The sequence below is a fragment of the Lampris incognitus genome, chromosome 20 (genome assembly GCF_029633865.1).
Source record: "Lampris incognitus isolate fLamInc1 chromosome 20, fLamInc1.hap2, whole genome shotgun sequence".
Lineage (NCBI taxonomy): Eukaryota > Metazoa > Chordata > Actinopteri > Lampriformes > Lampridae > Lampris > Lampris incognitus.
In genome coordinates this window covers 24165780-24190327 of record NC_079230.1, presented here as the reverse complement: position 1 = coordinate 24190327, position 24548 = coordinate 24165780, and the positions used below count along the sequence as shown (strand labels likewise).

At 44.7% G+C, this 24548-nt stretch overlaps 2 protein-coding genes across 3 annotated transcripts in view; one reads left to right on the top strand and one right to left on the bottom strand.

The window, feature by feature from the left end:
- The window catches only part of arhgef15b (Rho guanine nucleotide exchange factor 15b), a 31167-nt gene extending 29338 nt beyond the window's left edge, over nt 1–1829 (bottom strand). For both annotated transcript variants that reach the window (XM_056300312.1, XM_056300313.1), the window contains exon 1: nt 1479–1829. The gene's annotated coding sequence lies outside the window, so the exon portion shown is untranslated. The remainder of the gene's footprint in view (nt 1–1478) is intronic.
- A 1005-nt stretch (nt 1830–2834) lies between these two features.
- The window catches only part of hdlbpb (high density lipoprotein binding protein b), a 33286-nt gene continuing 11572 nt past the window's right edge, over nt 2835–24548 (top strand). The window contains exons 1-19 of the mRNA XM_056300373.1: nt 2835–2885; nt 4212–4291; nt 6281–6383; nt 6872–7023; nt 8287–8502; nt 11888–12094; nt 12477–12692; nt 15235–15441; nt 15834–15941; nt 16723–16827; nt 18921–18999; nt 19386–19525; nt 20016–20120; nt 20269–20382; nt 20601–20687; nt 21744–21875; nt 22365–22583; nt 23617–23838; nt 24170–24388. Coding sequence (XP_056156348.1) covers nt 6308–6383; nt 6872–7023; nt 8287–8502; nt 11888–12094; nt 12477–12692; nt 15235–15441; nt 15834–15941; nt 16723–16827; nt 18921–18999; nt 19386–19525; nt 20016–20120; nt 20269–20382; nt 20601–20687; nt 21744–21875; nt 22365–22583; nt 23617–23838; nt 24170–24388 — 2604 coding nt within the window. The 5' untranslated portion in view covers nt 2835–2885; nt 4212–4291; nt 6281–6307. The remainder of the gene's footprint in view (nt 2886–4211; nt 4292–6280; nt 6384–6871; nt 7024–8286; nt 8503–11887; nt 12095–12476; nt 12693–15234; nt 15442–15833; nt 15942–16722; nt 16828–18920; nt 19000–19385; nt 19526–20015; nt 20121–20268; nt 20383–20600; nt 20688–21743; nt 21876–22364; nt 22584–23616; nt 23839–24169; nt 24389–24548) is intronic.

The following is a 24548-nucleotide window of genomic DNA, read 5'->3' as shown; positions in this document are numbered from 1 at the left end:
CCTAGCTGCAAACAGTGGTGTGTATGTCTATGCAAGTATGAGGGTGTATGTGTGTTTTCCAGGATACACTTTGCTCCGAGGATATTATCATTGTCTGCAGGGTGACAAATAAAACACTAAAAGCAGGGTGTGTCCACACACAATGTGCTCACGCAGACAGAGAGCTGGACACATCTCGATTGTGGTCGCGTTAAGTGTGCATTTAGGGGCAGCATGTATTGTCTATATGCCAACAAAATATGTCTAAGGGTACACTTGGGAGGTACATTACCCTACTTTCAGTCAGCTACCGTCAGCCCTATTGTGTCCTCTTGCTTTCTTGACCTGGTTCATTCAATAGTCTTATTCTCCGGTCTGCATGACAGACACATGCAGTAGGTCAGTGGGCCAGTCATTCACTTTCAGTAATTGTGTGTCTCGGTCAATGGAAGGACGGCCTACTCCAGAGGCCCATTAAGTCCAATAGATATCACATATTATTTGATCCCCTAAATCACACCGGATTGTGAACAATCCTAAGTGCTTTAAGAAGGCTTCCTTTGACACAATGTGTGTGTGTGTGTGTGTGTGTGTGTGTGTGTGTGTGTGTGTGTGTGTGTGTGTGTGTGTGTGTGTGTGTGTGTGTGTGTGTAGCATGCCATCTGCTCTGTATAGTAATGGGTCAGTGTCTGTTAAATGAGTGGGGGGGGGGGCTTTTAAAACCTATCTAGAGCTGCTCTGCCTGTAAGCTCCACGTTGGCCAGGAAGAGGGGACGGAAAAGGTGCGTCAGAAAGGGAACACAAAAACATCACAAAAACTAACACGCGCACACACGCACACGCACACACACACAATTATGAAGAACCTGGAATGTGTGGAGAGGGATGGGGATAACCGAGCGTATCCAGAATCGTATCTTACTGGTTTAGTTGACAGCAGAGAAAACGGAAAGCGATTTACACAGTTGTCACTTCAATAAGAAACCAGGTTCAGCGGCCCATGCAACGTGTCAGGCTTTGAATTGATATGATGGAACTAAAAAAGTAGTCCAACTATATAATTTTTCATTTGATTGCAATCTTTGATTTGCAGTCGTTCCAAGCCTACTGTGCAGACACTAGCAGTGACGCAATGGTAAATAAAAAGGTGTCGATAAGGCAACGACCAATACCGGCACGAAGAGCATTAGTTTATATATTTGTTTGAATTGAAATAGACCATACTTATAACTTACATTAGTTTGACGCTACTGATGTTGATCTACTGTGAATATACGTGATGACGATTTATGTCAGCCCTTGAAAAGGGTGGGCAAACTACTACAGTCTGCAAATAGAAAGGTGCGTAAACGGCATGTAGGCGCAGTTAACCTTCCACTATAGGCTACTGCTACTTGTTCTAGAGGCAGATGTCAGCAAACCTGACGGGTTTTCAAAAGCAGACCGGACGATCGTGTAGCTGGCTGTCAAGATGGGAAAATGAGGGGCAGGACACTCACCGATATTCGGACCGGACCGCACCGAGCTCTTCTGGGATCGTTCACTTTACCGAACCGGATTTCACCATTGCACCTTCCTGTAGGAATCACGCCGTGGCCAACGCATGCGCTGCCGCTTTCGATTAAAATCCCAGTTTACAATCGTAAATCGTCGTCATGTAAAACTTCGCTCGACCCACTCAGAAGACGCCCAGTCGTGTATCTCCAACACAAATGAAACTAAACACGGAATTATTGTCCTCCTCGCAAAACAACCCACACCTTCACTCGGTCCGTCTCTTATTGTTCCCCTGACGGGTAAATGTGATCTCATGACCACTATCATCCGTTGTTGCCTGTTTCTTTGTTAGCAGTGTGCGTGATGCGGAGCCAGTACACCCCCCCCGCAGTCACCCCCATGGGATCTCTCCACCCCCTCCCATTCATCCTCCACCCACTCCTCCTCTTTCACCGCCCAGTTTCATAGGTAGACGGGACGTCTCAACAGCCCGTTTTACACGTTTGCTAGGCGTTAACTTGACAAACCCACGTTATATCACTCAGTGGAAAAGCATCTGAAATATTTAACGTGCTCCAGAATTAAAATGCAATACGTCTAATGTGGATTTCACAACGCAGGCAGATATATATGGGGATATGCAGTTAGTCCACTCTTCGTGCAGGTATATGTGCTGAAACAGGTGCACGCACGGCGGTGGGGGCGTGGTCTACATGCCAGTCTCAGACTGGTTTATTACTTCCACCTAGCGCCTAGTTTTGGAATAGATGAAGTCAGGTTATGGGGTTTGATCACTTTATTCAATCTGATTGCAAGTCTGATTGCAAGTCGGGGATAGTTCGACTCAAGTTGTGTAGTTTTCTTTTATGCAAAGATGAGCACAAATCTTCATACCCCTGTGGGTTTTTATTTTTGCAAAACGCTGCGTTAGCACTGTGAAACAAAGAGAGTAACAGAAAGAGATGTAACACTAATCTCCAAATGGTTTCTCTACAACGGACCAGCAGCTGATTCCTGCAGAGCATACCTGCGGAGCATAATAGGCTATTATGAATGAGAAGTAGATCCGGCCAGCTGATCAGCGTGGAAAGTTGAAAGAGCTGCAGGTGTGTGTTGGATTCCGGCAGACGTCCAGTCAACCATTAGCTATCTGTCATTCTTTTTGGGGAAGGCGTCTGAGGGAAATACACGCAGGCGAGAAACAAACGGGGTAGTTCTATTTAATTTGGATGCTTGTGATGCGCAAAGATACTGCGGCATTTCCTCGCCGAGAGTGTCCCTGTGCGAGTAGAATCATTCCGCGGCACAGGAAACGCTCCTAGACCAATCACAACTGCGCGGAAGGGGAGCGTGTGTTTACACCGTCACCTGTCAAACAGACAACCTCTGGTGTGTTTTCTTTCTGAAAGGTGAGGGTTTTATTATGCTTTTATAATTTTCGCCTTTTTTTCTTTATGTGGTTATCATGTCTGACGATAGGGTGATTTTTTTTGGGGGGGGGGGGGCGGCGGAGCTCCGGTCTATAAATGAACGGTAGCCTCGGCTAGTGATGTTAGCTAGCTTCCTTCTGTTCGGCTCGGTTTTTTTTTAGCCGATTATCAGAAAGTCCTCGTTCGTAATCGTTAGCTTAGCACGCCGGGCTAGCCGTCACCGGAGACCGTCCGTGTCGCTCTGTGCCCGTTGCTAATGCTAACGTTAGCCCTACCTGACGAGACGCGTCAGCTTGCAGAGTCGTCAGCGGAGACAAAACGCTGTCGGAGTGTCAAACTGACCCTTATCGCCTGCGTCTGATCTGGTAGGATTGTTTGAAGTCAGCTTTGACAACAATGAAGGAAAGCATCACTGCGCATTGTCTCCCGGTGAACTACCACAGCGAGCCTAATCCAGTCTCATTCTGTCTCTATCGCCTCTCTCTCACTATCTTGCCTCCTAGTATGCATCTTGATCTTACCTCCAGGTGTTAATTGCTGTAGTTATAGTTATGTCTTTGTAATGTCAGCATGTCTTTGTCACATGTGTATAGTTTAATGTATACTTTACTGTGTTGTGTCTGTGTTAGTTCATCTGTATTACTGTAGTATAGTGTAATGTCTGATTTACGGGCTTAGGTGTCCGTCGATTTGTATACACTTGCACCAACTGTGAAAAATAATTTCCTCTCCGAGGACAATGATCTATTGATCTATCTGTCTGTCTGCCCCCCCCCCCCGGTCTGTCTAGGTCCCTAGTGTAGGTTTTAGCAGGCCATTGTTAAAAAGGGGCAGTAGCCAGTTATCCAGTGCGGTAGGCTGGCTGCATTTTAATGCAACTTCATTCCTAGTGAACCACTAACTGGACACCAGCTGAATTGACTTTTAAGGAGGGTATGAGATACAGGCAACTAATTTGTTCTTGCAAAACTACAGTATGTGCGCTTATGTATATGCATGAGGCAGAGTAGAGCGCTGACTATTTTGTCAAATTTGCCACAAAGTAATGAGCGAGTGAACATTGAAATGGAGAGAGAGAAAGCAAGAAAGGTAATTGGAGGATAGATGCAGAGAAGGAGAAGGGAACGGGATGTAGGGGAGGGGAAAGAAAACGGGAGGAGAATGACTTGGAGCCTGTAGAAGGTGCAGTGCAGTGTGAATGTTAGCTGTATTTGTCTCATCCTCGGTACCTTGTAGCTCCGTTTTTACAATATTACACCTGATGAATTGAAAAACACTCCTCTCTCTTCTCCCCTCTGTGCCTAGGAGCAGCAACACCGACTCACACTGAAGCGCCTACGGTAGCCACCAACTGGACGGACTCTCTGGCAATCGACCTTTTGCAGGTAAGCCAAGGGCTCACCTCATCTCACAGTGCAAGTAGATACTCTCCTGTTTCTTGTCATCTCAAAGTGCTACAAACTCAGTGTAAGCCCATAGTATTATGTATTAAAAACTGCTTATGGACACTGAGCATATGCAGATTACACCCATTTGCAATTGTTAGTTCTGGGGACTTTTTATTTTGTTTGCCCTTCATACAGAAAAAGAGGTGTCTTTCCCTATTTCCAGCTTAAGTTGGATATATTTAGATATTCTTCGGTACGTGGACACTGTTTCAGAGATGTTCTTAGATCATCTTTTTTTAAAAAATGTTTACTGTTGAACATTGTGCTTATGTCCTTGTATTCTTTATGTTTAGCTTCCTACATCATATTCCTAGTATGTGGAAGCGTCAGTGGCTATCAACAGGACTTGAATATTAGCTTGTACTCCAAGCAGGACAAGTTTGCGCCATCTCATTCTTTGAGATGTATCCTGTTCAAGGCTTTTTTTTTCATTTATTCTTATTTCAATATCAGGGGTTTGGGTAGGAGTTTTGCCAGCTGTCATAGTGGATTTCACAGCAGAAGGCAGATGCAAAATGACACTAAGAACACATAACAAATGTGAGTGATAAAAATCAAATTGCATCACATTTTGAAGATATGTAAGTGAAAGTCATGGTTGGTACTCATCCAGAAGACCTATATATGGAAACGATACTAGGTATTTTGCATACTTCCGTGCATGGTCAGAAAAAAATATTTAATTTATAAATATTACACATTCTTTTTATACATGCTGCATAAGACATTAAGAGGGAGAATTCACATAGAAAAGAATTGTGATGTCATTCCTATAGCCTAATTGTCATTGGAAACATGAATGATTACCTCCCAAAAGAGAGCTAAGGCTCTAACCTGTAGTGTCATCAAAGGGCAAAACCTGGATCAGTGCCATTTACAGTTGGTTCAAGAATGATGAAGTCAGAAAATGTTTGTTGCTATGCTTTGCTTTTATCCAAATTAGATTTGTTTCATTACAAAGTTAGCAGTTACTTATCAAAAAATGTACCCACGTATTCAAGGAATAATCCTGTTACTCAATCTGAGAGATACTGAGAGATTTGTGCATTCATCAGGGCAGCGAAGGCTTGATGTACATTATTAATTTCAAGTGGATTTTGTTGTTCTTAAGCAGGTAGGCATGGTCTCTTAGTGAAAGATATTATAGTCCTGTAGTTTGCTACCACAAGGAATGCCTGCTACAGTTGTTTTTAACATAAGGATAGCTCAGTGTTTGCGTCCTGTGGTAACTCTTTCCCTGAGGCTTCATGGCTGTATGTATTTGTCAGAGGTCTAATAAGTGTTAATTGGAGCATCTCAGGTGGTGAGCACAGTCCTGGTGAAGAGTGGCAATGCAACAGAGACGGAGCCACTCTTCTGGGGCTCAACGAAAGAAATCCCAGTGAGAAAAAAACAGCACAGAGTGCAATCTAAGTAAGGAGACAGATGAGTATGAGGAGGCCTGTTCAGAATTTGGCATGTGTGTCTCAGTGTTCCCCCCACCCCACCCCTGAAACCTTGATTAAGCAAGAGCAGTAATGAAGTGGTTAAAACAGCAGTGGATAATCCATGACTCTCTAGTCAGTGGTCAGTACAAGGAAAATATAAACAACAATCAGTTACAGCATATTATTTAATACTCAATCGATCTTATCCTCATAACTTTAGTTTCTTTGAAACTACTTGCTAAAATGTGTACAGTGTGTTTATTTGATAAGGGTTTATGTCAGTCTGTAACGGTGGGTGAATAATTTTCTGTTTCTAAGGACAATGGGTAAACAGCTAATCACTCTTCTCGGATGCGTTGCTACAATTGATGCATGTGTAGTTTCAGGCAGGTAGCTTTCTTTTTTCTTGTCACATGTAATTGGGTCTTAATGGGATTTTAATTTCTGTAATTTATTTCTTCTCACTCCCCCAACCTGCCTCTCTACCCCTCTCCTCTAGTGGAACAGCGGAATAAGTCTTGGAACCATGAGCTCAGTGGCAGTGTTGACTCCGGAGAGCTTTGCTGAGCATCGCAGCGGTCTTAAGGAGCAGGAGATCACAGGTAATGTCATTTTTCCCCACTTCTTTTTTTTTTGTTTTTTTTTTATCCTAAAGGATTTTTTAGGTACTTACCGAGAGTTCGATGAAAGACATATGCAAATTTGAGCATGTATTAAAAATGAAAAATGTGATAGAAATTGAAACAAATATAAAAACCGCCTGATGGTATCACCTTACATTTGCATGCAGTAATTGGCTGACAAGAGAAGGAGAGTTGTGCTGCTACTCTGCTGGGCTTGTACTTGAAATGCTAACTTAGTCATAATGACGTGTGTCTTCAGCAGATTTAAGTTTCATATTGTTGAGCACGGTCCTGTAGATTTTTCGGTGGGGGAGTCTGATCTATTAATGATGTCTCCTCATTCTCATTCCATACTTGTCACCTTTCCATTCTCTTTCTTTTTTTCCTTTCATTTTCGACCTTTTATCCATCTCTCCACGGACCTTCCATCCATCTGAACCACATCCATTCATGTCTTTCCTTTCCAGGCTATGTTCCAGAGGATGAAGCCTACATTCCCACCTACCTGGAGGCCTTTCCTCCGCTGCCAGAGAAGGGTACTCCTGGGGAGAAGGCTGGGGAGCTGGCCGGGGCCTGGGGCAGCAAGATCAGACCCATCAAAGCCTCTGTCATCACCCAGGTCGGTTATCCACCAATCACATGCACAGGTTGTACAGACAGTATTGATGCTCAGGTACAGATACTGGCTAGAAGATGCGGTAACAGCTATCTAAACACTCTGATTTGAGGTCTATATTGATGTTTAGAGTTGAAATTAATTTTCCTGGAAGATTTGTAGGCAGAAGTGATACTGTAATTAAAACCATGAAAACTAAAACTGTTCCTATCTTAATTGTTCCACTATTGTTTCTCATCTTGTCATTTGTAAGTAACCTGCTAAAATCTATTTCAGCATCTCTGATATATTTGCTGCACCATTGCACTTTATCACCTCTTGTTTCACCTGTATAAGTCAATCCCTGTGTATATATCTGAAGATTGTTGTGTTATTCTATGTTAAGTACACCGAGAGAACCACAAAACCAGAGTCAAATTCCATGTATGTGCAAACCTCTTCCCCCTGGATCACCACCTTGCCATGGTGGAGAAGCTTGCATGTACTAATGATCCCAAGAGCTATGCTGTTTGGAGCTTGGCTCCTAGTAGGGTCACCAAAGGCAGATAGGTCAAGGGGGAGGTTCCAGACGAAGCACGATCCAACGAAGAACTCAGTGGCAAAACTGGTGGAAGATGTCTCCAGATCACAACGGCAGTGAAAGCGGATGAAGGCTGTAACAGAGGGTGGTCCCCAATCATCTTGGTTCTCCATGTCATTGGACTCTGACCGCTCCCTGCCAAGACCATGTGGTGGCTGCAGGCACATCAGCCACTCCACGTAGAAAGCTGTCACGCGCAGGCGTCCTCCCATTATCCGGCTCCAGGATCGGCCTCTACGTCCACCTGAGCACCCAGAAGGAGGACAGTCATACTTGACCCCGAGTGACCGCCGATAATGATGATGATGTGCAAACCTACATGGCCAAGAAACATGATTTTGATTCTGATTTGATAAACCTTAGCTAGGTTGAGCCTCTACTGGCAACAGTAGTATTGATCAGTTCAACTGGCGGCCAGTTGTTCTTTTCCATCTTTGTGTGTGGCTCGATTGTATCTAAACTATGATGAATTTGATCACAATGCAGCCTTGTTCACTTTCATATCTGATTTTAGAGATTCAAAAGCATCATATGAAAAATCATGCCTTTCATACTTATCTCTGAAAATGTCCTGGCTTGGTTAGGTGATAAATGTTACATTACAACAAAAAGCAGAACCCTAGCCTAAGGCTTATTACCCAAAATACAAATTTTCCTACTTCTTCCTCCTGTTTTCTCCACTCTAGGTGTTCCATGTGCCCCTGGAGGAGCGACGCTACAAAGACAACAGCCAGTTTGGGGAGGGCGAGGAGGCGAAGGTTTGCCTGGATATCATGCAGCGGACAGGGGCTCACATCGAGCTGTCCCTGGCAAAAGACCAGGGCTTGTCCATTATGGTCACCGGCAAGCTGGACTCTGTCATGAAAGCTCGCAAGGAGATTGTGGCTCGTTTGCAGACACAGGTGGGTTTAGTACGATCCTTGGTGCTCATGGTTTAGAACAGTCATTCCCAGAGACTGGGTCGTGACCCACAGGTGAGTCACAGTGCAGAATTTCTTCCATAGTCTTTTAAGATTTATATTTGCAGTACGCCTTTGAGCCACATGAGGGAACTTGTTGGTGTTTCTACCACACTCACGGTTTCCACCAGAAATAGACCGAACGCTGCACCCAATACGAGCGTTGTGCTCTCCTTGTACACTGGACTAGAATGCGATACTAAAAATCAAGCAGGCCCACCTATAACATCAGCAAGGTGTAAATAAAATTAATATGCACAATTGGATATTTGGACTAGGCCTAAAAAGATCATGTTCAGGATAAGTAAATAGCACATAATGGGCCTAGTGAGATTCGATGTGGAATAGACCTGATGTGGTTAGCGAATTGATAGTTGACTGTTCAAATTGATTGATTGACTGTTGATAACAATAGCTGCACTTAAAAACAGCTTTGATAATAGGTATGACCTTTTCCAAAAAACTTTCAACAAGAAGCATGTTTTTGGTAGTAATGAATGTTCATATTGTACTTATAACATTGGCTCTAATATGAAAGGCTAGCGTACTTTCTGTTTGTTTTACTGACAAGATGAAAAAAGCAAGAGCCTGTTAACTCCGCCTAAATGCACTTATTGTCTCATAAAATATTTAAAATGTGTACATTGTTTTACTGATGAGGGGAAATAAAAACAATGAGATAGCCTGTATCTCATTTCAGTAACACGAGCATAAAATGAAGTTGTGATTTATCAAACGTATATCTCGGTTTACCTATTCAAGATAGGTGATGCGGAAATGGCAGTAAAAATTGTCAGGAACGTTAATTTATACACAAATTCACTCTTCTCATGATTTCTAGATAAGGCCTATTGTGAATCGGGTCGCGATGGTTTGTCATTTTTAAAAAGTGGGTCCTCAGAAAAAAAGTTTGGGAAACACCGGTTTAGAAAATATAGAGAATATGTTGGGCTGGTAAGGCAAATATTTCTTTCATGATTCCATTTGAAACTTTGCTTTCTTGGGCAGATCTCTGGAGAAAGAGGCTTTAGGTTTAGGTGGGTCTGCATGATTAAAAATTAGGTTTGACTATGGATTCACAAAACGGTTTGTCACAATATCCCAGAAATTAATTTGGAATGAAAATTGATTTAATAATGGCCCAACAGGCTAGGTTAACGGTGGCACAGTGGTTAGTGCGGTTGCCTCACAGCAAGAAGGTTCTGGGTTCGAACTCTGGGGTTGTCCAACCTTGAGGGTCATCCCGGGTCGTCCTCTGTGTGGAGTTTGCATGTTCTCCCCTTGTCTGCGTGGGTTTCCTCCAGATGCTCCGGTTTCCTCCCACAGTCCAAAGACATGTAGGTCAGGTGAATCGGCTGTACTAAATTGTCCCTAAGTGTGAATGTGTCGGCCCTGTGATGGCCTGGCGGCCTGTTCAGGGTGTCTCCCTGCCTGCCGCCCAATGACTGCTGGGATAGGCTCCAGCATCCCCGCGACCCTGAGAGCAGGATGAGCAGTTTGGATAATGGATGGATGGATATATCATAATAATAATAATAAGAAAGGCCCATGAGATATACCAGAAATTGTGTTTGGGTGTTGGTATGTAGTTACAGACAGCTCAGGGTTCAAGGTCCAATAAAAGAAGCCATTCACCATGCTGTCTTTATTAGTTGCGGAAAACCTCTCCTGTTCCTGGGGCGCTTATCTGTAGCCAACCCTGCGCTCTGATCTCCTCCGTGGAAGGGAGAGAAACAATAGGAGAATAAAACCTCATCTTAATGCATTAACTGCTGGCTGCACCAGACGAATTCTCCCCTGAAAAGCAGTTTTGTTTTTTGTTTTTTTGTGGTGCCATAATTGCAAACTCCAATTGTAGTTGTTAGTTTTAAAGATAAGCGAGGCACCTGTTTATTATTCAGCCCATGCTGGCCAAATTGTAGATAAGAAGTCAGATTGGTTTCAGAGTGAAATCATATTTGAAAACGACTATCAGCTCCCCATGGAGCTGATAGCTTTTAGGTTTCAGCAACAATCAAGCTTCTTTTTTTTTCCACCTCGAGTACTGCGTCAAGGTCCACCGGTTTAGCTGAGTTTGAATGACTGGTACATTAGTGCAGGGATATGTAGACTCCCCTTATGGTAAAGTTTTTTTTTTAATGGTTTGTTTTTTTTTTATTTAAAGGAACAGTCTTTTTAAAAGTCTCTGTTTTAGACTTTTGCAAAGGAAAGAAATCAACGCACCTGCACCCTGTGATGCCATACCATTGTACTTCGTGAAGCTAATCTGTCATAACAAGTGGAGAAACAAACTTTGTGGAATCAAATGTTAAACTGAACCTTAACATCTAAGTTGGCTATCTGTTAAGCCCAACACATGCTGACGCAGAAGCGCAGCAGACTCGTTTCAAGTGCTGTCTGTGGCACAAATGAGAAGGCCTGGTTGATGGCCATCAATTATGAAAAGTACTGTATTTAGCACTGCTCTGTAAAGCCAGTTAACACCGTTTTCCCACAAACAGAAAGTATGAGTCGGAAGAATTGTCGACGCTGGGGAAAAGAACGGTGTTCTGTGAAGTCACAGCTCATCTAGTACACGCATACCAACCCAAGGCTAGACACTGCTGATGTGGGCAGGGTTAATCTTGAAATTAATAGGGTGTCTGGGTAGCGTAGTCGTCTAGACCGTTGCCTACCAGCACAGGGATCACCGGTTCGAATCCTGGTGTTGCCTCCAGCTTGGTCGGGCATCCGTCCCTACAGACACAATTGGCCGTGTCTGCGGGTGGGAAGCTGGATGTGGGTATGTATCCTGGTCGCTGCACTAGCGCCTCCTCTGGTCGGTCGGGGTAGCTGTTCAGGGGGGAGGGGGAACTGGGGAGAATAGCATGATTCTCCCACGCGCTACGTCCCCCTGGCGAAACTCCTCACTGTCAGGTGAAAAGAAGCGCCTGGCGACTCCACATGTATCGGAGGAAGCATGTGGTAGTCCGCAGCCCTCCCCAGATCAGCAGAGGGGGTGGGGCAATGACTGGGATGGCTTGGAAGAGGGGTAATTGGCCAAGTACAATTGGGAGAAAAAGGGGGAATTATCAAAAAAAAAAATATCGAACTTAATAGTAACATCCTTATTGATGACCCCTGAGCTGATGCCAGTGTTGCCCTTTATGGTAGTCCCATCAATGGAGTCCAGAGAAACCTAACCCATTCTCGAGACTGGTTACAGACAGTAAGTGGGCTTTCAGTAGCTGCTCTTGAAAAAGGAGAATTAAGAGTTCCAGAAATGTTGACTTGCATTCCCATTTTAACTATTACTTACCTTTCCATCCTTCTCACCCTCCATCGCCAGGCGTCGGCCACAGTTGCCATCCCCAAGGAACACCATCGTTTTGTCATCGGTAAGAACGGGGAAAAGCTCCAGGAGCTAGAGCTGAAGACCGCCACCAAGATCGCCATTCCGCGCCCCGACGACCCCAGCGCCAGCATCCGCATCACAGGCACCAAGGAAGGCATCGAGAAGGCCCGCCACGAGATCCTCCTCATCTCTGCCGAACAGGTCAGCCAGGCGTCATAGGGCAGTCAGAGCTGTCACTGTATTTTAAGGGTAATTATTGTGGATGATGGATTTTAAGGAGATTTGGCAGAGTGTTTACATAAAACAAAAATCAATGGAGTGTGATCTTTACAATAGCTGTCAGGATGACACAGTCAGTCATTGATGAGTTCCAGGACTATCTGTTTCATAATCCTTTGGAAAGTCACCAAGTGAAAGCTGCATGGTGTTTTCTTTTTTGATGTAATCACACTGTTACCTTACTGGGGGTCTCCCACCTCTACAAACATGAACCTTCTTCCTGTAATGTTTTTGATGGCCTACATTCACCTACACCTGATTTGACTGAGACCTGTTCTGTTTTCCAACCCATCATCACCACAAGGATAAGCGTGCGGTGGAGCGACTGTCCCTGGAGAAGGCCTTCCACCCCTTTATTGCTGGTGCTCACAACCGGCTGGTTCAGGAGCTGAGCCAGGAGACAGGTGCCCGCATCAGCATACCCCCTCCCAGCCTGCCCAAGGATGAGATTGTCATCACCGGAGAGAAGGAGGCCGTCGCACTGGCCCTCAGCCGTATACGAGCCATCTATGATGACAAGGTGTGTTCATCCATCCAAGGAAAGTTTGAGCTTGTGTTCCTGAAGCGCTGAGTCATCAAAGGTGGAAATAAAATGGGAGAAATGAGGCAAGGGTTTAAACCTTGGGAAGTTGGGGAAAGACATGAGGCCTGGGGGCTTAACCACTTGACTGACTGAAGGCACGGAGAGCAGTCAGTTTTGACAATAATTGTAAGAATAATGAACTACTTTACAGTCAAGGAAAGCAAAGAAAAAGATTGTCTAGTCAAAATTAACACTAGAATGACCAAGACGGTCATTTTGACCGTTTTGGATTTTCAAAGTTTAATAACTTTGTGGGAAAAAAAAGATACAGAGCTGCCGCTCCCTGAATGCTCCTAAAATTGCATATATTTGCATTAAAACGAGTTTTAGATCAATTGCACAAAAAAATTTATGATAAGAGCTACCTAAAATTACCATGAGCGGTCAAAATGACCGCACGTAATTTGTGTGTGATCATGCGTCATGTCACTATTTATGACGTGTGTTGGTCGCATCATTTCCTTCACGAAGTCCATTGCTCTGTCCTAGAAACACAGTAGTGTTCTCCAGTGCAGAGTAATAGTCTAAACTTGAATTTTGATTATTGCCAACATGTCTGGTTACAGACGCCGTTTCAGACGCACCATGACTACCACCGAGGCATTGCAGTATTTACAGGCGTTGGACAGTGGCCATTTTGAATTGTTTGAAAAATAGTTGTTAAAATGTTAATTTTGGTGTCAGTCGTTTCCTAACAGACATACTAATATATGCAATGCATTAATATCTCGATTGGGTATTTATCTTGATAGAATATAGAGTTTAAAAACCGGCGGTCATTTTGACCGCCCATGGTTATTTTAGATAGGAGTACAATCCTGGTTGTTCTAGAAAAAAGCAAAGCTCAAATCAAAGACGGTCTGAAAGATTATATAAATGCCAGTGGTTTTTAAAAGTAATTCACAGACTTGTGGTGTTCAGATGACCTTCTCATCCAAACTGAGTAACAGTGAGTGAGAATTTGGAGTTTTGTTTAAGACTTTGACAAAATAACATGGTTGTTGATGGACAGACATTTTGCTGATTCAGGAATCAAATCTCTGACCTGTTGGTTGATGTGACAGCATGTTCAGTGTTGCTTTAGACACCGTTGTCCTTTACAGTACAATATTACTTGTTGTGCAGAACAAGCTTTATTATCCCTAGGAGTGATTGTAGAATTTAAAAATTATTCTTCGGGTGTCTGGGTAGTGTGGTGGTCTATTCTATTTCCTACCAACACGGGATCGGTGGTTTGAATCCCCGTGTTACCTCCAGCTTGGTCGGGCATCCCTACAGAAACAACTGGCCGTTTCTGCAGTTGGGAAGCCGGATGTGGGTATCTGTCCCGGTCGCTGCACTAGCGCCTCCTCTGGTTGGTCGGAGGGGGGGGGGCTGGGGGGAATAGCGTGATCGTCCCACGTGCTACGTCCCCTTGGTGAACCGGCTCACTGTCAGGTGAAAAGAAGCAGTTAGTGACTCCACATATATCGGAGGAAGCATGTGATAGTCTGCAGCCCTCCTGGGATTGGCGGAGGGGGTGGAGCAGCGACCGAGGACGGTTTGTAAGAGTAGGGTAATTGGCCAGAATAAAATAGGGTAGAATCTGTGAAAGGCTGGCACTAAGTTGTAACGAGGATTTAGTATGGTAACTGAAGTGACTGTGTCTTTACTGTTCAGCTGTTCTTGGCTAATTCCTTGGTGTAAGAGAAATTGACAGTCCTCTTTGTCTGCAGTTCTTTTGCTAGAATCCCCATTATTATACAGTAACTTTATTAATTTTATAATTTGTAAGATGAAACACAATATTCATCCCTTCAATATCATCTGGGTCTGGATCCGTACAGATCAAACCGAGCACCAATCAAAGACATCAAGTTCTGTCTAGACCCGAAGGTTTGGAAAGTCTGGAATTTAAAATGGAAACTTGGCAGAAATTGTGCCTCGCTATTGTTTGCTCTGAACCATACTATAACACTTTTTTAGACTGAACACAAATGGCCATTTTGTACAAAAATATGAGAATCAGGAGGAAAAACCTCATAGGATCTGTGTGTTTGTGTTCCAGATATGTTGTTGTGATAGTGGAGCATGAGACAATGTGAGAAGCAAATTGGTTTTACTAGATAGATACAGGAAGAGATGCTAATCTAATTTCATGTGGGTGTAAGAAAGGCAAAGACTAATAGACTGTACCATTCCTTCTCTTCCTGTCCCTTGCTCTCCTGCTCTGTTGAGCTCTGCCGTTCAGTCATCTCTCTCTCTCACTTTGTCTCTTTCTTTCTTTCTTTCTCCTGGCTTCTTACCCCCTCATTTCCACTTGTTTTACTGTTATTCTTCTTTTTCCATTCTTCTCACCCATCTCTGCCTGCCATCCTCTCCTTCCTGTTTCCTGTTGTGCTTGTCGTCACTGTCTCCTGTTGTGCTCCACTTTCACTCTTCTGTCTCCAACACCCCCCCCCCATCTCTTTCCTACCATCTGTCCTCCTCCTCCCTGCAGAAGAGGAAGACCACCACCATCTCTGTGGAGGTGAAGAAGTCCCAGCACAAGTACATCATAGGTCCAAAAGGCAACACCCTGCAGGAGATCCTGGAGGCCACGGGGGTTTCTGTGGAGATGCCCCCCCTGGACTCTGGCTCTGAGACAATCATCCTGAGGGGGGAGCCAGACAAGTTGGGACCTGCACTCACACAGGTCTATGCCAAGGTGAGGAGAGTCGGTATCGGGGGGAGTACACCCATACATATTCACTTGTGTGTGTGTGTGTATTGATTCCTCAGTACCACCAGTACTGCTGTAAGAGAGGAAATGTACACCCATGTGAGGGAGAGCATGGGCGGTGAGACAGTGTGTGCATGTTTTGCAACACTGTGTGCACTTGTTGAATTGTGTGTGTGCACATGTTTGCCAGTGCAAGATTACATGCTAGGCTGTAACCTGGTTCCAGTCATCTTCTCATGCTTTAGTGTGTGTGTGTGTGTGTGTGTGTGTGTGTGTGTGTGTGTGTGTGTGTGTGTGTGTGTGTGTGTGTGTGTGCACCACGCACATGTGCACATGTGTGCCTGGTTGTAATTTCTGACCTTGTCCCCTATGTACAGGCTAAGAGTGTAATGGTGGTGGAGGTGACGGCTCCAGCGTGGCTCCATCGCTTCATTATTGGCAAGAAAGGACAGAACATTGGACGCATCACACAGCAGCTACCACGGGTAGGGAAGGGAGGGAGAGATGTGTGTGTTAAGTCATTTTCTGTATCCTAATGCTGAGGTTTACAGTTACGAGTCCCAGTTTAGCCTCTGGATGGGAAGCTGGTAGATAGTGTGTGTCCCACCATTGCAGTTTGTGTAAATAATGAGTGACTGCGGATCTTGAGGACAGCTTGCATCTCCACACACATTATTTTTACCTGGAGAAAGGTGAAAAGAGTCCACTGGCTCCACATGTCTGGGAGGATGCTCATGGAAGTCTGCCCTCTTCCCAGCCGCTATAGGAATTAGGCTTGGGAATACAGGAAAATGGACATGCTAAGTCTACATAAAAATACAGAAATCGGTCTCTATGTAAACTTTAGGAATTGAGGTAAAATTTAGGTCACTCTAGGGCAGTGCAAATACTGTTGTAGGCTGTGAATGTGCTGTTTTTAGGGGGGGGACTGCTGGATGAAGAAAATGATGATGTATGAAAAGATATAAATGAGCTGGGAAGATGAGCTGCAGCAGCCTGGCTGAGGACCAGAGATCATCTGGTTTAAAAGGCGTTATGATGCTCTGAGCATTAAGACAGTGGTTCTCAGTCCAGTCCTCTGCACCACCAGTACTGCTCGTTTTCCATTCTGCCGTTTGAATATTGAACACCGTTGAACTTTCTCTTTTAGTGTGATGCACCCCGAGAGGCCACACTTTGATTTTGTGTGCGTGGGTGCGCGCGCGCATGTGTGTGTGGGCACGCATGCGTACGTGTGCATCCATTCATATGGGTGGATATGTGTAGGTACATATAGAGTTTACGGACGGGGAAGAGCGCATCAGTTTGGAGGGGCCGACAGAAGAGGTGGAGCAGGCCCAGGCCCAGATACAGGACATCATCAAGGACTTGGTCAGTACACACACACACACGCACACTGGCGTAACATATTTATTATGGGCCCTGGTGCAAGCAACTCTCGTAGACCCCCCCCCCGTCTCTCTCTCACTCGCTCACACACACACACACCACCACCACCATAGGTGGGTTTAGTAAGTAATTTTAGTAATTTATTTGTATAGCACCTTGCACACATAGACAATCACAAAGTGCTTCACAGCATAAAATATAACAAATAAAATAGAAATATTTAAGTAACAGACAAAGTTTACACAGATTAGTTAGTGTAAAGGTCAGTATGTCAAAGATTGGCTACACTTCAGAACCACGGAGAGCGGACGCACCACGGACAGAGTTCGTAAACCTAAACAGACGGTCTCTAAACCAAATCAGTCGACATATTGACGGGCCCCCCCTAGCGACGGGCCCTGGTGCCACTGCACCGGCTGCACCACCTATATTTACGCCAGTGCACACACACACACACACACACACACAAACACACACTTGTCATTAACTGGATGACCTAAATGATCAGATTAGCATCAGGAAAAAATGAGAGTATTTAGCAAAAACCTACATTTGGGTATAAATGCACTAAAGATATTATCACCAAATCCCCCTCTAGAGGTAATCAGCGATGCGTTTGGTGACATTAATAACAAAGTGTAAATCCATCACGTTCCATGTTTTTAAACAGGCGACATGTTGACTCAAGTATCTTTTCGTCAACAATGAACCGTCTCGTAGATAGAGAGGAAGAGAGACTGTGCATGCACTGACATTAAGGAACACGGGTCTTACAACAGGAAGTGCTAGCAGGTGTATTTCAGTGTCTTAACAAATGGTGCTGACACAACAAATGTCACCCCTGAACTTAGATCACTACCAATTTTCAAAACAGTGCCTTTCTTACTGTTGCAATGGATTAGGATATATATTTCCGAAATAAAGAGCCCATTTGATGAGATTTTTAATTTTCCCTCTTTTTCTCCCCAATTGTACTTGGCCAATTACCCCATTCTTCCGAGCTGTCTCGGTCGTTGCCCCACCCCCTCTGCCGATCCGGGGAGGGCTGCAGACTACCACATGCCTCCTCCGATACATGTGGAGTCACCAGCCGCTTCTTTTCACCTGATAGTGAGGAGTTTTGCCAGGGGGATGTAACGCGTGGGAGGATCACGCTATTCCCCCCAGTTCCCCCCCCCCCCCCCGTGGTAGGCGCCCCGGCCGACCAGAGGAGGCACTAGTGCAGCGACCAGTACACATACCCACATCTGGCTTCCCACCCGCAGACACGGCCAGTTGTGTCTGTAGAGACGTCCGACCAAGCCGGAGGTAACACAGGGATTTGAACTGATGATTCCCATGTTGTTAGGCAACGGAATAGACCACTATGCTACCCGGACACTCATCTCTCTTTTTTACACCTCAGTAAAAAAAGGGAGAAATAGAAGAGGGGATAAAGAAGAGATGTAGAGTTTTGGAAATTGAACTTGTCTCTATCTTTGGTCGGTCTCGGTCAAGTACAGGTTACCCAGGGTAGTGAGCTCTCCCCCACCAATCCCAAATTTTAAAGTCTTGGTAGAGGGCACAGGGTCTTTTTGCAGGTGTAGCCTCAAAAGTGGCGGATCATATGCTTCTCTTGTGTCAGTAAGAACTATTCGGGAGATCCATATGATGTATGAGCGTGTAATGCAGTCATCATCAGCCAGAATCACCCTGTCCTCACATGGACTCAGTGCAGGGATTTCCCTCTCTGAGGACTGTCAATTAGCTAAACACACATTTATGGTTTTCACAGGGGTACTTTAGTTTGACTGAGAACCCACATTTAGATTCAGCAGAAAGATTGTTATGACGGGAATCAATCCGAGAGAGAGGCAGCATGTATGGTTTCAAAGATAGGGAGGGGGGTTATGCCACAGCACCTCAGGGAGCATACATAAATTCACACTGGCATGCAGTGAAAATGTGAGAGAATGTTAGAAATTTAACAGCATGCATGGCTGCTGTGCTACCAGTGTAGCCTGTGTATGGTAATCCCTGGGAAATCTGTCTGTCTGTCTTTCTCTTCAATTCCTAATCTGGCTCTCTGTCTTTAGCTGGTGAGAATGGACTACACTGAAATCATCATAGACCAGCGCTTTCACAGACACCTCATAGGAAAGAATGGAGCCAACAGTGAGTTGGGCACATAACCCAAACACACACACACACACACACACACGTATGTTTATTTTTCGGTAATTGTGAGGGCCTCCATTCATTACAGTTATTCCCTATCCCCTAATCCTAACCTCAACCATCAGAACAACATGCTTAACCTTAAACATTATTCTAACCTTAACCTTAAACCCAAGGCCTAACCCTAAAATCCTAAAATAAACCCTTGAAGAACCGAGGATCAACCAATATGTCCTCACCCTTGAGGTTAAAACTCAAATTGGTCCTTGCACAATTGAACACAACTGCAGTTTGTCTTTAAAAATACTCGCCCCTTATTGCTTTCAAAACGCCTCACCTCTCTTCATCATACTTCCTGTCTTTTGCTCTTGCTGTCCTTTAAGTAAACCGAATCAAGGAGCAGTATAAGGTGTCGGTGCGAATTCCCCAGGATGCAGAGCGCAGTGGCCTGGTCCGGATCGAGGGGGACCCGAAAGGGGTCCAGCTGGCACGCAGAGAGCTCATAGAGATGGTCCAAAGGATGGTGAGGACCAGGGGTGTAGAGCTGGGGGCCATAGGTCAAAAACTGGGACTTAAATGTGTTTATTAATTTAATTTAAAGGTGCGATGTGTAATATTCCCTCTATCCTGACCAAAAGAGGACTGGTAAATATCAGCATGACCTATTGTGTGTTACTGATGGACAAAAGGTTTTTCTACGATTTCTACTACATTTCTCAGTTTCACTACTGGCACTGTTACTGCTCTTTGGCAGTACTTTTTGGCAGCATGGCAGCGCTGGCCACCATCTTACCATTTATGGTGCCAAAAAATATAAGAAAGTGTTTGGATCCAACAGAATTCCTCAGCCCTTCTTTGGAGTTTAGTCACGGTAAATGGTGAAAAGTTTTGCTGTGTGTGCTGGTTTTAATCAGCTTTTAAAAGGATAGTCATAATCTCTCTCATGTTGTATAATCTGTCATAGAAAGTCAATTTCAATGCAGCGCACACACTTTTGTTTTTCCCCTGAGCAGGAAAATGAGCGCACTAAAGACCTGATTGTGGAGCAGAAATACCATCGGACCATCATTGGCCAGAAGGGAGAGAAGATCAAGGAAGTTCGGGACAAGTTCCCTGAGGTGAGTGTACTCCCCAGCCCCCCCCCCCCCCCCGCCTAACATCACTGTCACTCAATTAATTTAATCTAGCTTCATCTGCATCATCACAAATAGATTGCTGATTCATTTCTAGTGTAATGTGGTGGCCATCATACTGTGGTGTTTTCAGGTCATCATTAATTTCCCTGACCCGGCTCAGAAGAGTGATATAGTCCAACTGAGAGGGCCAAAGAATGAGGTGGAAAAATGTGCCAAGTTCCTCCAGAAAATCATAGCTGACCTGGTATGAGCCAACACACACACACGCACACACACACAAAATCTTTCTCTCGCATTTTCTCTCATACACTTTTTCTACTGCTCTTTCTCTCCTTTCACACACATGCAGATACAGTACACACACACACACGCACACACACACAATCACAAATTGCTATTACTCAGAAATATGTTAGTTTTCTAACTGACTCAGCAGTAATCTAATTTTTCATGTTTTCGTAGATAGAGAATAGCTTCTCGCTCTCAGTTCCCATCTTCAAGCAATTTCACAAAAACATCATTGGCAAAGGTGGCACCAATATCAAAAAGGTGAGATTTTAAATTATTTAAAAGCATTTACCTAATGCGCATTTGCCAAAACTCAGTATAATTTTGTTGGTTATTCTCAAATCTCATTGAGCACAAGCATGATTACATGAAGGCAAGTTAGTGGACTGCAGGTTCAGCTTCCTACATACTCTTTTGCGTTACCCTCGGATTTAATGTATTTAGTGTGTGACTCTTGGTCGAATTTCTTTTATTTCAAATGAGAGAATCTTTTGCCACACCATCGTAGTGGAAATGTTTGCATGTGATGTGTTTATTCGACCTATGAGTCATTTTTGCCCTCATCAATTCAAACAGACAGATTTTTTGATAAACTTGCCCTTTAGCTCTTTGTGAAGTATTGTCATAAATACATTTTGCAAAGGTTGATAGCGTAATTCTCATTAAATTTCATTGCAATAGAACGTCCGAGTAGCGTGGCGGTCTATTGCCAACCAACATGTGGATCGCCGGATTGAGTCCCTGTGTTGCCTCCGGCTCGGTCGGGCGCCCCTACAGACACAATTGGCTGTGTCTGCAGGTGGAAAGCCGGATGTGGGTATGTGTCCTGGTCACTGCACTAATGCCTCTTCTGGTCGTTTGGGGCGCTTGTTCAGGGGAGAGGGAGAACTGGGGGGAATAGTATGATCCTCCCACGCGCTATGTCCCTCTGGTGAAACTCCTCATTGTCAGGTGAAAAGAAGCGGCTGGCGACTCCACATGTATCAGAGGAGACATGTGGTAGTCTGCAGCCCTCCCTGGATCAGCAGAGGGAGAGGAGCAGCGACCAGGATCGCTCGGAAGAGTGGGGTAATTGGCTGGATACAATTGGGGAGAAAAAATAAATGGGGAGGGATTTCATTGCAATATTGTTCAAGATAGGGGAATATAGTAGAACTAGTTTGTATACTGTAGTATTTGATTAAGTTTTTGCACCACAATGTATGTAGAAGAAAAAGGAGTGGCCAGAGAACAGATAAGATACCTTGTTATCAGGATAAACATTATATTTTATTTTTAGGTACAAAATGACCATTAGATTTTGTGTGTGCCCACCAGATCCGAGAGGAAACCAACACTAAGATAGACCTGCCGACGGAGAACAGTAACTCGGAGATGATCGTAATCACAGGGAAGAAGAGCAACTGTGATGCCGCCAGAGACCGAATCCTGGCCATCCAGAGAGAAATGGTGAGAGGAACTGGAGGATTATTCTATTTTATTTTCCTGGAAAGGACTCCTGGTTACATAGAAAACTTTGATTATGTGTTTTTCCTTTGCCGCTTCCATGACAACCCTGCAACAATCTGAAATAACTTAATTGATGTGATTGGAAGATTGGAGTGGTCGATGGTTTTCATTTAAAATGTTACCAATGTTCCCAAGTTGTTGTGTTTTTCGAGAAAAAATGATTTCCCATTAAGAACACTTCAAAAACATTTTTTTCCAATCAGGAAATATTTTCCTTACTCTACTCCCAGAAAATGTTTTCTCAGAGTCAGAGTCAGAAACCATCACATCACACCCCATCTCATAATGATTAGCAAGCTGTGTGTGAGCGTATAGGCAGAAGCTTGTGTGGTTTTTCTGAGAGAAATGCAAAACGACAGTCAACATGCCCTCATCACGTCTTCGCTCTTAACCCACATTTCAATCCTCACCTCACCCTGCCATCTCAAGGCTAACATAAAGGAGACAGAGGTGGCCATTCCAGCCAAGCTGCACAACTCCCTGATCGGCTCAAAAGGCTGTCTTGTGCGCTCCATCATGGAGGATTGCGGGGGTGTCCACATTCACTTCCCCTCTGAGGGCTCCGGCTCAGACAAGGTCACCATCCGGGGGCCGGCGGGGGAGGTGGAGAAGGCCAAGAGACAACTGTTGCAGCTGGCTGAAGAGAAGGTAGGAGAGAGGGAGTAGATCTATGTGGTATAGTCATGACAAAATGCACAACATCCATTGCGCGTCTGTCCGTCTTGGGAGAGAGATCCCTCCTCTGTTGCTCTCCCTGAGGTTTCTTCCTATTTTTTCCTCCTTGCTAAAGAGGTGATGGCCTGGTGGCCTGCCCAGGATGTCTCCCCACCTGCCACCCAATGACTGCTAGGATAGGCTTCAGCATCCCCGCGACCCTGAGAGCAGGGCAAGCGGTTTAGATAATGGATGGATGGATGGATAAAGAGGTGTTTTTATGGAGTTGTTCCTTATCTGATGCGAGGGTCTAAGGACAGGATGTTGTATTGCTGTAAAGTCCCCTGAAGCAAATTTGTAATTTGTGATAATGGCTATACAAATAAAATGGACTTGACTTAGATGGATGGATGGTCTGAGTCATGACTCAATGGGTGCAAGATGAAGAAAGAAGTGAGTCATAGGTCATGACTGACTGGGAAGAAGTGAGTCATTGAGAAGAGGCTCAGATGGTAACTGTGGTTTAATGATTAGATATACTGTTCCATAACCAGAAGGTCACAGGACCAGTCCTAGGAGAAGCTGTGTGTGCTTTTGAGGGGTATTTGTAGAACAACAAATCCCACTGTCAACTCATTGTATGTTACTTTGGATATGAGCGATAGAACAATGATTCAAGCAAGACATGATTTCTGATCACCTTTTCAGTTACTTCATTTTTTTATGCTATTCCTCCTTTCACGTGCTCTACCTCATACCTAAAGTGATTGAAATATGTAATACTTGCAAATTTTAGATTTAGATATTTTGATTATCTTGGGTGTGTGGGTTCTTCTTCACACATGATGTTAAAAGGTTGGAGTGGAGTGGAGAAGGTGTTAGTTCTGAGTGTTGTGTTTAGTGAGAACGTTGTGTTCATGTCTTCCTGGAGAGCATCTCAGCAGGACAAATCCATAGTTGACGTAAACCGACTTGGCTGTCAGTTAACGTGACCTTGAACTTGACGGTGAACTTCCTGTCCCTGCAGCAAGTCAACAATTTCACGGTCGAGCTGCAGGCCAAGCCCGAGTACCACAAATTCCTGATTGGCCGAGGTGGGGCCAACATCCGGCGAGTACGGGACCGGACGGGCGCCCGCATCATTTTCCCATCACCAGATGACTCGGAGCAGGAGCTGATCACTATTGTGGGGAGGGAGGAAGCTGTCCGACTGGCTCAGAAAGAGCTGGAGACCCTGGTTAAAAACCTGGTAACTACCTACACAGATCTTCAGCCTTCCTACAAATTCTCTTTTGTGTGAAATACAAGAGTAAAAAGGGTATAGAAGAGATGAAAATGACTAATTTATTCAGGTGTGATACAGGATACACCGATAGGATTATAAAAAAAACTTCCTGCTAGGCAAAATAAAAACACGACTATGGCAGGTTTAAAAGACCACACAAACAGTGGTCATCCATGTATTCGTTATGAGAGCCTCTCTCTACCTTGAAACATTTTGCTGGTTCTATCCACTTTAAATAATTTTGATTGTCTAAAAAAAGATTTTCCCCTCTTTCTCCCCCCCCCCCCCCCCCCAGGATGATGTGGTGGAAGACAGCATGGTGGTGGAGGTGCGTCACCACCGTTACTTTGTGTGCCGGCGGGGCCAGGTGCTGCGGGAGCTAGCTGAGGAGTACGGAGGCGTGGCCGTCAGTTTCCCCCGCACCGGTGCCCAGAGCCAACGCGTCACACTGAAAGGAGCAAAGGACTGTGTGGAGGCAGCCAAGAGACGCATCCAGGAGATCATCGAGGACCTGGTGAGAGAGGGAGACAGAGGGAGACGGAGGGAGAGGACGAAAGAGAGAGAGAGGGATGAGATTGTGTGTGTGTGGGGGGGGGGGGATGACTGTGTTCACCACATATGCAACAAATGTTTTGGGTTGCTTTTGCCCCCCCCCCACCAAACTTGGAATATTC